At 40.6% G+C, this 15000-nt stretch overlaps 2 protein-coding genes across 3 annotated transcripts in view; both read left to right on the plus strand.

Annotated features, from left to right (window-relative positions):
- Positions 1–10468, plus strand: part of ptprsb (protein tyrosine phosphatase receptor type Sb) — a 123383-nt gene extending 112915 nt beyond the window's left edge. The window contains exons 32-37 of the mRNA XM_084120963.1: positions 1–18; positions 103–229; positions 3442–3567; positions 4259–4413; positions 4507–4642; positions 8014–10468. The exon at positions 1–18 is cut by the window's left edge and continues 161 nt beyond it. Coding sequence (XP_083977089.1) covers positions 1–18; positions 103–229; positions 3442–3567; positions 4259–4413; positions 4507–4642; positions 8014–8082 — 631 coding nt within the window. The 3' untranslated portion in view covers positions 8083–10468. The remainder of the gene's footprint in view (positions 19–102; positions 230–3441; positions 3568–4258; positions 4414–4506; positions 4643–8013) is intronic.
- Positions 10469–13825: 3357 nt separating this feature from the next.
- LOC311086321 (GRAM domain-containing protein 2A) overlaps positions 13826–15000 on the plus strand; it is a 15437-nt gene continuing 14262 nt past the window's right edge. For both annotated transcript variants that reach the window (XM_084119133.1, XM_084119134.1), the window contains exon 1: positions 13826–13935. In XM_084119133.1, the coding sequence (XP_083975259.1) occupies positions 13886–13935 (50 nt within the window). In that variant the 5' untranslated portion in view covers positions 13826–13885. The remainder of the gene's footprint in view (positions 13936–15000) is intronic.

Genomic DNA, 15000 nt, shown 5'->3' on the forward strand with positions numbered 1-15000 from the left:
CTTCATCGACGGATACAGGTAGATTTCCCTGCTCTGACTCTATCAGACGAGAGCAGAACCTGAACTGAGCTGATCTGAGTGTGTGTGTGTGTGTGTGTTCAGGCAGCAGAAGGCGTATATCGCCACGCAGGGGCCGCTGGCGGAGACAACGGAGGACTTCTGGAGGACCCTGTGGGAACACAACTCCACCATCGTGGTCATGCTGACCAAACTGCGTGAGATGGGACGGGTGAGATCTGAGAGCCAAACACATGCTCCTTCTGCTTTTAATTTAGTCCTGTGTCAGATTTAGTTTGATCATATTTAGTCAGTGTTGGGGAAAGTTACTTTTAAAAGTAATGCATTACAATATTGCGTTACTCCCAAAAAAGTAACTATTTGCGTTATTTAGTTACTTTTTATGAAAAGAACTGAGTTACATTACTTTTGCGTTACTTTTTTCACATTTAGTCTAGAACTAAAATAACCATCATGTTTACACAGCGCACACACACACACACACACTCACTCACACAAACACACACACAGCGAACACAACACCTCCTCACATTATTTCTTTCAACATGGGGACAGGAGAGCTGTCAGTCAATAAATGTGAAAAATTAACTAGCGTTACTTACTTGAAAAAGTAGCTTTGATATTTTGTTGTAAATTGAAAAAGTAATGTGTTACTTTACTAGTTACTTGAAAAAGTAATCTGATTAGTTACTTGTAATGAATTAGCGCTGACACTGTATTCAGTCAACAGATCGCATGAAAGCTCGTAGTGGCTTTTTAAAAACATTCTATATTATTTTTTTTGTTGAACAAATTATTGAGAGATTTTGGTAAAGTTTTTATTTTTTAAACTATATTTCAGTCTCATATTTTTTCATCACGAGATTGCATGTTGATATAGTCGTAATGATGTCATCTCGTCTCAGTCATGGAGAAATAAAAGCTGGTCAAGGAAGATTTTTCATCCTAGTTATTAAGGATGAAAAATCATCGATTGTTATTAAGGATGTAGCGCTGTCTGATCATTTCTGTATTTTCTTTGATATATTGATCTCTCCTGCCACTGAAGCTAGATCTGTGTCTGTCAAGAAGAGATGCTTAAATGAGAACACTAGTGTACTATTTATGAAGGCTATATCCTCAACACCAAGCATATCTGCAGACTCTGTTGATTTTCTCCTTGATTCTTTTAACTCAAAAGTTAAAAGTGTAATTGATGATATTGCTCCTGTGAAAGCCAGGAAGAAGAATGGCAGACTAAAGCACCTTGGAGAAACTCAACAGCAGTGCAAAATATGAAAAGACAATGCAGAAAAGCAGAGCGCATGTGGCGGAAGACAAAACTTGTAGTCCATTATAACATCTACAAAGACAGCCTTCATGCTTTCAATATGGAACTAGGCAAAGCTAGACAGACTTTCTTCTCAAATATTATAAACAGCCATTTAAACAACACACGCACTCTTTTTGCTACTGTAGAGAGACTGACAAACCCCCCAAGCCAGATTCCCAGTGAAATGCTCTCAGACAACAAGTGCAGTGAGTTTGCTTCTTTCTTCTCTGAGAAAATCAGTAATATCAGAAAGGTGATCAGCACATCCTTGAGCTGCGCTGGGGTCAGACAGATCAGACCACCTGAGAAAGTAGTTACTATGTCTGACTTCAAAGAAATTGATGGCAAAATTTTGGAAGAAACCGTACAGCACCTTAAAACATCAACCTGTGCTCTTGACACACTTCCCACATCATTTTTCAAAAGTGTGTTAAACTGTTTAGAAGCAGATCTCCTAGAAGTGGTAAATGCCTCACTTCTCTCTGGGAGTTTTCCAAACTCCCTGAAAACTGCAGTTGTCAAGCCCCTCCTGAAAAAGAGCAATCTGGATAAGACCATATTAAGCAACTATAGGCCGATCTCGAATCTTCCTTTCATAGGCAAGATCATTGAAAAAGTTGTCTTCAATCAGCTGAACAAATTCTTATGCTCGAACGGATACTTTGACAATTTTCAATCTGGTTTCCGACCGCACCACAGCACAGAGACAGCGCTCATAAAGATAATAAACGATATTCGCTTAAATACTGATACAGGCCATATCGGTGCTGGTACTACTCGACCTCAGTGCTGCATTTGACACTGTCGATCATAACATACTTCTTGACAGGCTGGAAAACTGGGTGGGGCTTTCTGGGATAGTCCTAAAATGGTTCAGGTCATACTTAGATGGGAGAGGTTATTATGTGAGTATAGGAGACCATAAGTCTGAGTGGACATCCATGACATGCGGAGTCAAGGCTCAATTCTTGTGCCACTCCTGTTCAACCTGTATATGCTCCCAATGAGCCAAATAATGAGAAAGAACCAAATTGCTTACCACAGCTATGCAGACGACACACAGCTCTACTTAGCCCTATCGCCTAACGATTACAGCCCCATTGACTCCCTGTGCCAATGCATCGATGAAGTCAACAGTTGGATGTGCCAAAACTTTCTTCAGTTAAACATAGACAAAACTGAAGTCATTGCATTTGGAAATAAAGATGAAGTTCTCAAGGTGAATGCATACCTTCACTCTAGGGGTCAAACAACTAAACATCAAGTCAGGAATCTTGGTGTGACACTAGAGTCAGACCTTAGTTTCAGTAGTCATGTCAAAGCAATAACTAAATCAGCATACTATCATCTGAAAAATATTGCAAGAATTAGATGCTTTGTTTCCAGACAAGACTTAGAGAAACTTGTGCATGCTTTCATCACCAGCAGGGTGGATTATTGTAATGGACTCCTCACTGGCCTTCCCAAAAAGACCATAAGACAGTTGTAGCTCATACAGAACGCTGCCGCCAGGATTCTGAGCAGAACCAGAACATATGAACACATCACACCAGTCCTCAGGTCTTTACACTGGCTCCCAGTTAAATTTAGGATTGATTTTAAAGTATTATTACTGGTATATAAATCATTCAATGGCCTAGGACCTAAATATATTGCAGATATGCTCACTGAATATAAACCCAACAGATCACTCAGATCATTAGGATCATATCAGCTAGAGATACCAAGGGTTCACTCTAAGCATGGCGAGTCCACTTTAGCTATTATGCTGGAACAGCTTCCAGAGGAGATCAGACGTGCTCCTACAGTCACTTTCAGATCCAGACTCAAAACACTTCTGTTTAGCTATGCATTTAAAGAATGAGCACTGTGCCACTGTTCGTCCGACTGATTGTACTGTACTATATTTTATTTTATTTTTCTAAACTGTTTTAATTATTCTTATTTCTTTTTATTATTTTAATTTCTTCTATGTAAAGCACTTTGAATTGCCATTGTGTATGAAATGTCCTATATAAATAAACTTGCCTTGCCTTGCCTAGTTTTCATGAGGAAATGAGCAGTTTCTGTACCATGTGTGTGTGTGTGTGTGTGTGTGTGTGTGTCGACAGGAGAAGTGTCATCAGTACTGGCCGGCGGAGCGTTCGGCTCGCTATCAGTACTTCGTGGTGGATCCCATGGCAGAATACAACATGCCACAGTACATCCTGAGAGAGTTTAAAGTCACCGACGCCAGGGTGAGTACAGGCCGTCGTTTACCGCGGTACCATCTGACCTTACATGCAGATGATGTTCTGAAGCAGAACTGATTGAGCCAACACTGAACATAATTGCCTAGCAACTGCCCAGCAACACCCTTGCAACCACCCAGTACAACTTAGCAACACCCTTGCAACCACCCATAACACCCTATTAACTGCCAACCACATAGCAATACCATAGCAAACACCTGAGCTCCTACATAGCAACACCGTAGCAACAACCAAGAACACCCTAGTAACTGCCCTGGAGCACCCTAGCAACACCCTAGCAACTGCCCTGGAGCACCCTAGCAATGACCTAGAAGCACATGAGACGCATAAATCCTCATGAAGAGCAACTACATAACTATATCATAGCAACTGCCTAGCAACACCCTAGCAACCACCCATAACACCATAGTAACTGCCTTGCAACCATATAGCAATGCCATAGCAAACACCTGAGATCCTACATAGCAACACCGTAGCAACAACCCAGAACACCCTAGCAACTGCCCTGAAACACCCTAGCAGTGCCATAGAAGCACATGAGGTGCATGGATCCCCATGGAGAGAGATTGAAAGTCACGTGTGTGTTTATATTCAGGACGTTGACCTCATGTGCCTCAGCAGTCGGAGTGTTTCTCACACCTGGAGATGTTCAGACTCGTTGTCTTTTTTCCCGTAGGACGGACAGTCCAGAACCGTCAGACAGTTCCAGTTCACCGATTGGCCAGAACAAGGTGTTCCAAAGTCAGGGGAGGGTTTCATTGATTTCATTGGACAGGTGCATAAAACCAAGGAGCAGTTTGGTCAGGATGGACCAATCACAGTCCACTGCAGGTGATGATGATACTCAGACACACACTCAGTGTTTGTAGGCGAACATGAGCTGAATCCTGAGACTCTCTCTCTCTCTCTCTCTCTCTCTCTCAGTGCGGGCGTCGGGCGCACAGGTGTGTTCATCACTCTCAGTATCGTGCTGGAGCGCATGCGTTACGAGGGTGCCGTCGACATCTTCCAGACCGTCAAAATGCTGCGCACGCAACGGCCGGCGATGGTGCAGACTGAGGTACGGTAAACACACATCACCGTTTATCAGAGTTGGGGAAAATTACTTTTAAAAGTAATGCATTACAATATTGCATTACTCCCCCAAAAAGTAACTAATTGCATTACTTAGTTACTTTTTATGAAAAGTAATGTGTTACATTACTTTTACGTTACTTTTTCTTCTCACCTGGGCTGGGCTTGCTTTTTTGTTTTTTTAATAACAAGACTAACCTTTCAGCTGCGCTGCTGTTCTGGATTAAAGAACAATAATATACAGGAGAAGGAAGTTCAACACTCTTATTTCTAAATCTTATAAAGTAATTTTTGCTTATTAGTATGGTTGAATTAGATCATTGAAGGTCAGCAGCAAAGACATTAATAAAGTGAGATTAAATTCACAAAGTATATTTGTGTAATTTAATAGTTAATTATAAAAGTTGAGTAAAGTTCTGAGATTGCATTTTACTGTTTTTATTTATTTTAAGCAGTGAGATGAGTAAGTTCACATTTACTCTAGAACTACAATAACCATCATGTTTACACAGCGCACACACCACCACCTCACTTTGTTTCTCTCATCATGGGGACAGGAGAGCTGTCAGTCAATAAATGTGAAAAAGTAACTAGCGTTACTTATTTGGAAAAGTAACTTAGATATTTTATTGTAAATTGAAAAAGTAATGCATTACTTTCAGACATGGGCAGTATTTCAATTAAATGTATTTTAAATACGTATTTAATTACTTTAGTGTATTTTGTAATTTGTATTTTGCAGGTGTGGAAAAAATAAAATGTAGTTTGTCACAAAATATTTTGAGGGAGTGTATTTAGAGTATTTCAAATACTTAAATACTTAAGAAAAATCACCATATGCTTATCACCATAGTAAACAATTTTGCCATATTTTCGGTCTGATGTTGGCAATGGCAATGTCCAGGTTAGATGCACGAAAATCACGTGACACCCTGTAGACCGGGCTCCCTCCAAGAAGTGAATGAGTTTTGAACACAGGAGAAGAAGTGGCGCTGCTCCTCTTAAAAACGGCATTAAAGGGTTAGTTCACCCAAAAATGAAAATTCTGTCAGCAATTACTCACCCTCATGTTGTTCCAACCCCGTAAGACCTTCGTTCATCTTCGGAACACAAATTAAGATATTTTTGATTAAATCTGAGAGCTGGATCACTCCTCCATAGGCTTCTAAGACATTATAACTTGCTGGCCCAAAAAATGTATTAAAGACATCGTTAATATAGTCCAAGTGACTACAGTGGCTCAATCTTAAGTTTATAAAGCGACGAGAATACTTTTTGTGCGCAAAAAAACAACAAAAATAACGACTTTATTCCACTTTTCATTTCCTTCTCTCTGGGCCTCGAGTTTTTTCACGTAGTATAACTGCGCAGCGCGTCTGTGTTGCACGTCACACGTAGGCTCACTATTGGCCGACGCTGGTCATGTGTGTGATGCGTGTGACGTGCAACACAGACGCGCTGTGCTAAAACACTACGTGAAATAACTCGAGGCCCAGAGAGAAGGAAATGAATAGTGGAATAAAGTCTCTTTTTTTTTTGCACACAAAAAGTATTATTATCGCTTTATAAACTTAAGATTTGAGCCACTGTAGTCACTTGGACTATATTAACGATGTCTTTAATACATTTTCTGGGCCAGCAAGTTATAATGCCTTATGCCTATGGAGGAGTGATCCAGCTCTCAGATTTCATCAAAAATATCTTAATTTGTGTTCCGAAGATGAGCGAAGGTCTTACGGGGTTGGAACAACATGAGGGTGAGTAATTGCTGACAGAATTTTCATTTTTGGGTGAACTAACCCTTTAAGATTATTGTGGGAGTATTTTTGTATTTTCAAAATACTAATTACTTGTATTTTATTTAAACACATTTTTCACATCAGTATTTTGTATTTTATTTTGTTACATTTCATGAGCCAGTATTTGTAGTTTGTAACAAAATAGTTTTTGATGTATTTGTGCCCACCTCTGATTACTTTACTAGTTACTTGAAAAAGTAATCTGATTACGTAACTCAAGTTACTTGTAATGAGTTACCCCCAACACTGCCGTTTACCATCGAGCCGCATCGGGTCAGTCCCGTTTCTGTTGAACCTCCTGTAGAACATACTTTCCCACCTCAGACCCAAACTACCACTGATACCATGATGCTTACTCTTATTGGAAAAGTTCTATTTATATAGCAAATATCAAACAATAAAATGTGCTTACAGAGACATACACAGCAACGCCCTAGCAACCACCCAGAACACCCTAGCAACCATCTAGAATACCCTAGAAACTGCTTAGCAACTCCATTACTATGTCCTAGCAACACCCAAGCAATCACCCTTGCAATCACCCATAAACACCCTAGAAACTGCCTAGCAACACCCTTATAACCATTCAGAACATCACCATAGTAACTGTCTAGCAACCATCGACAACACCCTAGCAACCTCCCAGAACCTCCCAGAACACCCTAGAAACTACCTAGCAACCACATAACAATGTCCTAGCAACACCCTAGCAACCACCCTTGCAATCACCCATAAACACCCTAGAAACTGCCTAGCAACACCCTTATAACCATTCAGAACATCACCATAGTAACTGTCTAGCAATCATCGACAACACCCTAGCAACCTCCCAGAACACCCTATCAACTGCCTAGCAACCGTCCAGAATACCCTAGCAACCACATAACAATGTCCTAGCAACACCCTAGCAACCACCCTTGCATTCACCCATAAACACCCTATCAACTGCCTAGCAACACCCTTACAACCACCCAGAACATCACCATAGTAACGGTCTGGCAACCATAGACAACACCCTAGCAACCACCCAGGAACACCCTAGCAACTGTGCCTAGCAACCCCCTTGCAACCACCCAGGACATCACCATAGTAACTGTCTAGCAACCACATAGCAATGCCAAAGCAAACATCGATAACACCCTAGAAAATACACAGAACACCCTAGCAACTGCCTAAGAGCACGCTAGCAACACCCACAACATACTAACTACTGGCTGTCAACTGTGTCGCAGTGCCTTATCAATCACTCAGAACAGCACAGTAACTACCCAAAACACCCTAGCAACACTCACCACATCCTAGCAACACCCTAGCACCTGCCTAACAACCACATAGCAATGCCCTAGCAACCACCCACAGCACCCCAGTGCAGAGTTTTGCCACTGCAAGCACCACTCACTTTTATTGTTATCTTTTTAGTCTATCAAACAGAATATAATGCACTAGTGATGAACAGGGATAATCAGATGAACAACAAACTCGAGGTGACTTTAGTCCTGTTCGTCTCGTCTCCTGCAGTCATGTGATCAGATCTGTGTGTGTGTGTGTGTGTTCGCAGGACGAGTACCAGTTCTGCTATCAGGCCGGCCTCGAGTACCTTGGAAGTTTTGATCACTATGCAACATAAGGGAAGAAGAAGGCCAAGAACACGTGAAGAACACCTTCCCCTCGACCCCAGCAAACCCTCGCAGAGGACCCACACTCCAGAGACGCAAACTATTACCTCAGTGTTCACTTATTGATATTAATGTTGTGGTCGGCTTTCTAGAAATATTAAACCGTGGATGAAGAGGAAAATATTACATGTACAAAAAAATCTATTTAAAGCAAAACAACAACAAGAAACTATGAAATCAAAAGCCTGGATTATTGCTGCACCCTTCAGTGGGAGTTTCTTCGAACTGTCTTTGCCAACGTCAGACGTGAGTTCGTTCGTTCGTTCGTGTGAATGACGGGATCGTTGCCATCGGGACGATTAAACGGGAGTTTAATGAAACGAGATCTCCCACCGTCTGTGCCTAACGGAGCGAGGCGGATCAACTCCTGTGAATACTGTGTTAGTGTGTCTCTTCAAGACTTTCTGCTGCTTACGCGTGTTTGAGAGGCGAGCGAGTTTCAGTGCTTCAATCTCGTATCTGTATCATGTTCTTTTGCTCTTTCGGCTGTTGCGTAACGAGAGGGAAGACGATTGCTCATCCCAGAACACGGAAATGATTCGACACGCACGTTCTAGGAGGAATCGCGGATCGTTCCCCAGTGGTCGAACCCTAGAAACATCTGATCAAATCTAGAACACACTCGCGAAACTCTTCCCGTCATGTTTAGTTTAGCGAAGGCGTGATGTTTAGGAGTAGCGCGGGAAACCAGCCGGTTCGAGACGTGAAGTGAGCCTTATTATCGTTGTTGTCAAATATTTAATCGACCTGATTTTTTTATTTCATTTTGTTGATGATATGCTTGAATTTCTAAGGATCTTATTTATTTACATGATTTTTATGGCACTATGATTTGTGAGCTGTGGTGTAGTTGGCCAGCTAATGTGACTGTACATGGCTCAGATGTACAGTGTTGTGCTTCGTAAACCCTCTCAGATATTTTATATATTTCCTGTGCACTGATTGTTCTAGAGAAGCCAACGGTCCTCAGAGCCCAAACCTCAGCCAATCGCTGGAGTTCTGAGACGTCACATGGTTCTCATCGGCATTATCAGTCAGACGAAGCGAGATCAAGCACAACATCAGGATTTGCATACCGTGGGAAACTAAACCAGCAGGGTAAAACCATGTTAACATGATTGACTGAAATGTGATATTTAAAGTGTGGTCACGTGTGAATTTTCAAGGCGAAATACAGTCATTTCAATAGGAATACAAGCTAATTTAGCGAAAGATTTTCCCAAATCCGTTTTCGCAAATTGTTGAATTTCGCTACACTGTTGACAATAGAGTTAGACCTTTTTCCACAAAATTGTGGAAATGTGCAGAAACTGCTGAAATTACATTGCAGAAGATGTTCTTCTTTAGTTTATTGTCTTGTTTTCCAGTACAAACATTCTTAAATCAAGATCAAATCAAGATATTAAGTCAAAAATGTATCAGAATGAAGTGAGTTTGTGTTTACAACAAGAACTAATATCTGCCGATGGAGTCAGAAAAATAATCTTGTTTTCTCTTTGAATTAAGATTATTTTTCTGACTCCATTGGATATTTGTTCTTGTTTTAAACACAAACTCACTTCATTTTGACACATTTTTTACTAAATATCTTCTCCAGTAAATGTATCTTGATTTCGATATTTGTGTTTGAAAACAGGACAGAAACACTGAGGAAGAACATCATTTTTAACATAATAAAACTTAATTCATAATTAGAACATAAATTCCCTAACAAACTTTGGCTCATGTGACCACAACTTTACACACAACTGAAGTTACGGTCCATCCTGTCGTTATAAACTGACGCTCCTGTTCATCGGCCGAAGTGAATGTGGTTATCAATGTGAATCTAATATCAAATATTGGCAAATATGAGCGTCTCAGTGATCATGTTCCGTCAGTTTCAGCATCGGCTAGACACTGATCTTCCTCAGCACAGAGTTTCTCTCCTCAAGTTTAAGCACATTCACCACTGATGTTTCTTATTCAAATATTCTCTTATTCAAAAGTTCCTTTGAAGACGAAAGCACAGGAATAATCCCACAATCAACTGTCAAAGCAACACTTCAGACGAGGGAATGAAGGAACGAGGGAATGAAGGAATGAGGGAATGAAGGAACGAGGGAATGAGGGAAAAAGGGAATGAGGGAACGAAGGAATGAGGGAAAGCGGGAATGAAGGAACGAGAGAATGAGGAAATGAAGGAACGAGGGAATGAAGGATTGAGGGAACGAGGGCCGAGTGCTGATGACTACGTAGTGCTTCACTTTTCTCTGCTTACTGATTTCAGATCATATGTGTAGATAATATGTCGACTTTGTATTAAAACAGAACGACTGGATATACTGACGTGAAGAAGTGTGTGTGTGTCTCTTATTTCATCAGTGATTTGTGATGAAATGCTGATTTATGTTAATCGTCGATTCCATGTTCATTTTAATACATCAGTGGATTAAACTGAGTGGATGAATCAAGATCACTAGATAGATCACATTTCATCATTAGGCAGTTCTACTACACACACACACTCTCTATATACTTTATTTGATTCCACATTACAAGTCAAATTTCATTAGGAATAACATTTTTTTGAATAATCCAACAGATTAAAACAATTCAGCACATTGTCATGGATTATACAGTTGTAAGCGTTCGGGAATAAACACACACACACACACACACACAGTCACGGGTGGATGCAGGACAACAGAACAAGAGGAAGGTTTAATGATGATCAAAAATACAAGCCAGCAGAACAGCAGCAACACACTTTTACAGCGTGATCGGACATAGAATGGATAAACTTCTAGAGCAAACACAAATGAGGATGATCAATGAAACACAGCTGAACCAAATCAACTCAATGATGGTTACCATGGAAATAAAGGAGTGGCGGAAAACCGAACCAAGTAAAACATTTGATTTGACTAATGAAAACAAACTGTGACACACACACACACTTTCTTTGGGGAACCGAAAATGGTTATTTTTTTGACATTGCTGTGAAAACCCGCTTTTATTTGTTCTAAAGAGTCACGAGTCTCTCGACTGATCACGAGAAAGGGTTTGAAAAGATCAGAGAAATATGCAAAAAATAGGCTTTTTCAGAGCAAATGCTTTACACAAATATTGATGTCGAGATCATCAGCTGAAAAGCATATATGAACTCGTTATTTTGATTGTGAGCGTCATCACACACACGTGTGTCGCAGGTGTGTGTGTGTGTGTGTGTGTGTGTGTGTGTAATCCCAGCCCTGATCGCACATTCTAAATTTAAACCTGCTCTTGCTGGTTCTGTGCTGCAATAAACGATCCGGTTCAGGCGTTCACTGAAATCTCCAGATCTTCACGGATTCCTGTACAAGATAGAAACGGTGTGAAAGTTCATGTTGTTGAACTCGATGTGCCACGAATGCGGCGTTCAACCAATATGATGTCATATTAATCACGCGAACTAGAAGAAAAGATTCTATATAACTCTAGGGTTCTTGACTCAGTTTTAAAGAATGCTTATAAAATGTTCTATGCATAATAGTTCCTGTTCTGTCATAATAGTTCCTCATAATAGTTCCTGTTTAACAGGTTATTTTTTTTTTCTAGTAATAAAGTTTCCTTTAAAGCGATCTGTTAAATTCATAAAACTGATTTAAGATTAAGAAACCCTGAAAGGTTCTCTATATGAAGCTCCTGACCGAACCCGTTTAATAAGATAATAACCGCCTTCCCATGTTTCAGAAACCTAGTGTTTTCCCTTTGAATTAAGATTATTATTCTGACTCCACCGGCATATTTGATCTTGTTTTAACCAAAAAACTCATTTTGACCATTTTTTTTTCACTTAATATCTTCAGTAATTTTGCTTCTTCTCCAGTAACTGTATCTTGATTTATGAATGTTTAGATGTTTGTTCTGGAGAACGAGACAGAAACACTGAGGAAGAACATCATGTATTACATTGTTGAAACCTGTAATTATGATCATATTGTGTTCAGCGTGACTCGACGTTCGACAAACCAGTTAAACTCATAATGTTTGTGTTGAACACAATCAAACCTGAGATCTGAAAATCATCATGAGGAACACATTATCACACACACACACTGGTTTAGCATTCACAGCATTCACACGACCTATGATGATCATGTTCTACTTCCTCCAGGTTTGTAAGTGTGTGTGTGTGTGTGTGACACCGCTCTGATAGCATACATATCCAGGCCTCATTTCTGGCAACGGAAAAGGTCACATGGGCCACACACATCAAGCTGGTTTTAGTCTGAGTTGTGGCTTGCTTTGTGTTGCCCGGATGAGGCCCGGATATAAATCCTATTGCCAGCCAGACTCGTGTGTGTGTGTGTGTGTGTGTGTGTGTGTGTGTGTGTGAGTGAGTGAGTGAGTGTGTGCGCGCGCGCAGGTGTCTGAGATGCTCTAATGTGTCTCAGAGGGGGTGAGGTTGTGTAACGCGAGTCGCGACACACACACACTCACACAGACACACACACACAGACACACACTCACAGAATGAGCTTCATCTGGAGAAGCTGCTGATGAAATCTGAGTCTTCAGTCTGACAGTAGAGCTGCTCATTGTTCTGTTCTTTTCATTGTGTTTTTCTGCGTGACTTTCTTGCTCTATTATTTTACTGATTTGTTCCTGGTTTGTTAGAATAACCGCCTCAAGCTGTCTTGTTTTGAGTGTGTCAGGGCTGATATCTACAGAACAGAGGAGCTCGTGGCGTATATCCCACCTGTGTGTGTGAGTGTGAGTGTGTGTGTGTGTGTGCTAGTTGTGTTCATTGGAACATGAAGTAATTTTGACATATGTAGAGGAACATCCCGTTTGTATCTGTGTAACTTCCTGTCTCCTAACGTACCTGTATCTGAGTGGTATTTGTATCTGAATTTGGGATGGTTGTGTCCCTGATATCCCACAATCCTGTGAATGATAATCTCATGTATTCCTGTAGAATCTCATGTACTTTCTCGTTCTTCTTCTGCAGTGACTGTGAATTCCTGAGAGATCAGCGTTTCATCATCGTCTCTCGTGTGTGTGATAGCATCTGCTTCATCCAGACTTGATGAGTTTGTGTTTGTGTGACGCCTGATCCGTGCAGGTGCGCCCCGTCACGTGCTTTAGAAGAACACACTGATCCAGTGGGCGTGGCCTCAGTGGGCTGGTGGGCGTGGCCTCAGTGGGCTGGTGGGCGGGGCAAACCAACCCACACGGGTGTCATCTGAAACAGTGCAGCTCAATCAGAATGTGTTTTATATGAAGCTTCTGGTTAACATCACTTTTAATGATCAAGAAACACTGACATGTAACAAAAAAAGTTTTAATCAAAAACTGCCTGAGATGCCCAGATTTCCCATGTTTCAGACACAGCCATAATAACGCTTTCCCTTCACCACCATCTGCTGTAAAGCCTAAACAATATCTACTTTAAATTTATTTTTATCACTGTAAAGCTGCTTTGAAACAATCCCTATTGTTAAAAGCGCTGTATAAATGAAGGAGACTTGACTTGACGGTTGGCGGGGTGTGGCTGAGTCTTGAAGTGGGTGTGGCTCTCTCAGGCGGGAGTGGCTCTGTGTCCGGTGGGCGTGGCTCTGTCAGCTGGGCCTGGCTCTGTCAGGTGGGCGTGGCTCTGTGTCTGGTGGGCGTGGCTCTCTCGGGTGGGCGTGGTCACAACTTCTACTGTCTGCAGTGAGATCTGACTGATGGATACAGTGCACAGATCTTCAGGCCGACGCTCAATGGAAACACGTCTGAATCTCACGCATGATGGGAAGTAAAAAAGCAAACAGGAAATTTTCTCTGGACAGCTCAGGGTGAGTGTTTGTGTTTGTGTTTGTGTTTACACAGGGACTCTTAAAGAGGGTAAAGCTTCTAATCTTCTGGATTGTTCCTCTTACAACATAATAACACAAAACCTTTTTCTTGGTTATATGAATGTTAAGGAAACATTCCATTTGATTTGATTTGAATTTTGCAAACATTATGGGAATTTTACTATTGAATGTTCTCTGAACAAGTGGTAACATTTTTTTTAAAAAGCGTTACCTTTAAAAAACATTTAAAGAACATTATTAAAGACCAGATAACTTTTAACAAATATTCTATTAACGTTACTGGAAGAAAGTTTGTTCATAACTTTGAGAGAACCTGTTCCCTCAAATAACCTGTTCAGATAACCAGAGAACCTGTTCCCTCTGTTATATATATATATCTGTATATGAATAAATATACTGTATTTACTCTACTATTCAAAAGTTTGGGGACAGTAATTTTTTTTTCAAAGAAATTTATATTTTCATTTAAAGTCCACATGAAATCAAAATTGACCATATTTACTTTGTTTGCCTAAATTGATCGTTTTGTGGTGAACAATTCATCCATGCAAGTCAATCCACACAAACAAATTTTTTGGCTTCGTAATCTTTAATCAAAATCTGAAAATGCCCCTCCCCTCTGCATTGGAGGACCTTCCCTGATGACGTAAGTTTGAGGACTTGGGTTGGGAAACGCTCCCCTTAAACCGTTAGTCTGTAATGAGCGAGAGATGGAGAGGAGGAGCGCTAGAGTAAAACCCTCTGTTCAATATTCCTTTTCACTGGGAAATACGTCACAACACTGGAGAAAAGTCGTTTGCAACTTCCGGTTCACGCGGACTTTAACAAGACTGCATTGAATTGTTCAAAAGTCACAGTAAAGACATTTATAATGTTACAGAATATTTATGCAGCAAAATGCTGAAAGTTCATCTAGGAACACAGGAATAAATTACATTTTACAATATCTTCACATACAAAACAGTTTGATAACGCTTTAGATATGCAGCAGTTTACAGTGTCAGAAAAGCAAATTCACAGCGTACCCTTTCGTAATAATAGTGT

Source organism: Abramis brama (assembly GCF_963993115.1).
Source record: "Abramis brama genome assembly, chromosome: 7".
NCBI lineage: Eukaryota > Metazoa > Chordata > Actinopteri > Cypriniformes > Leuciscidae > Abramis > Abramis brama.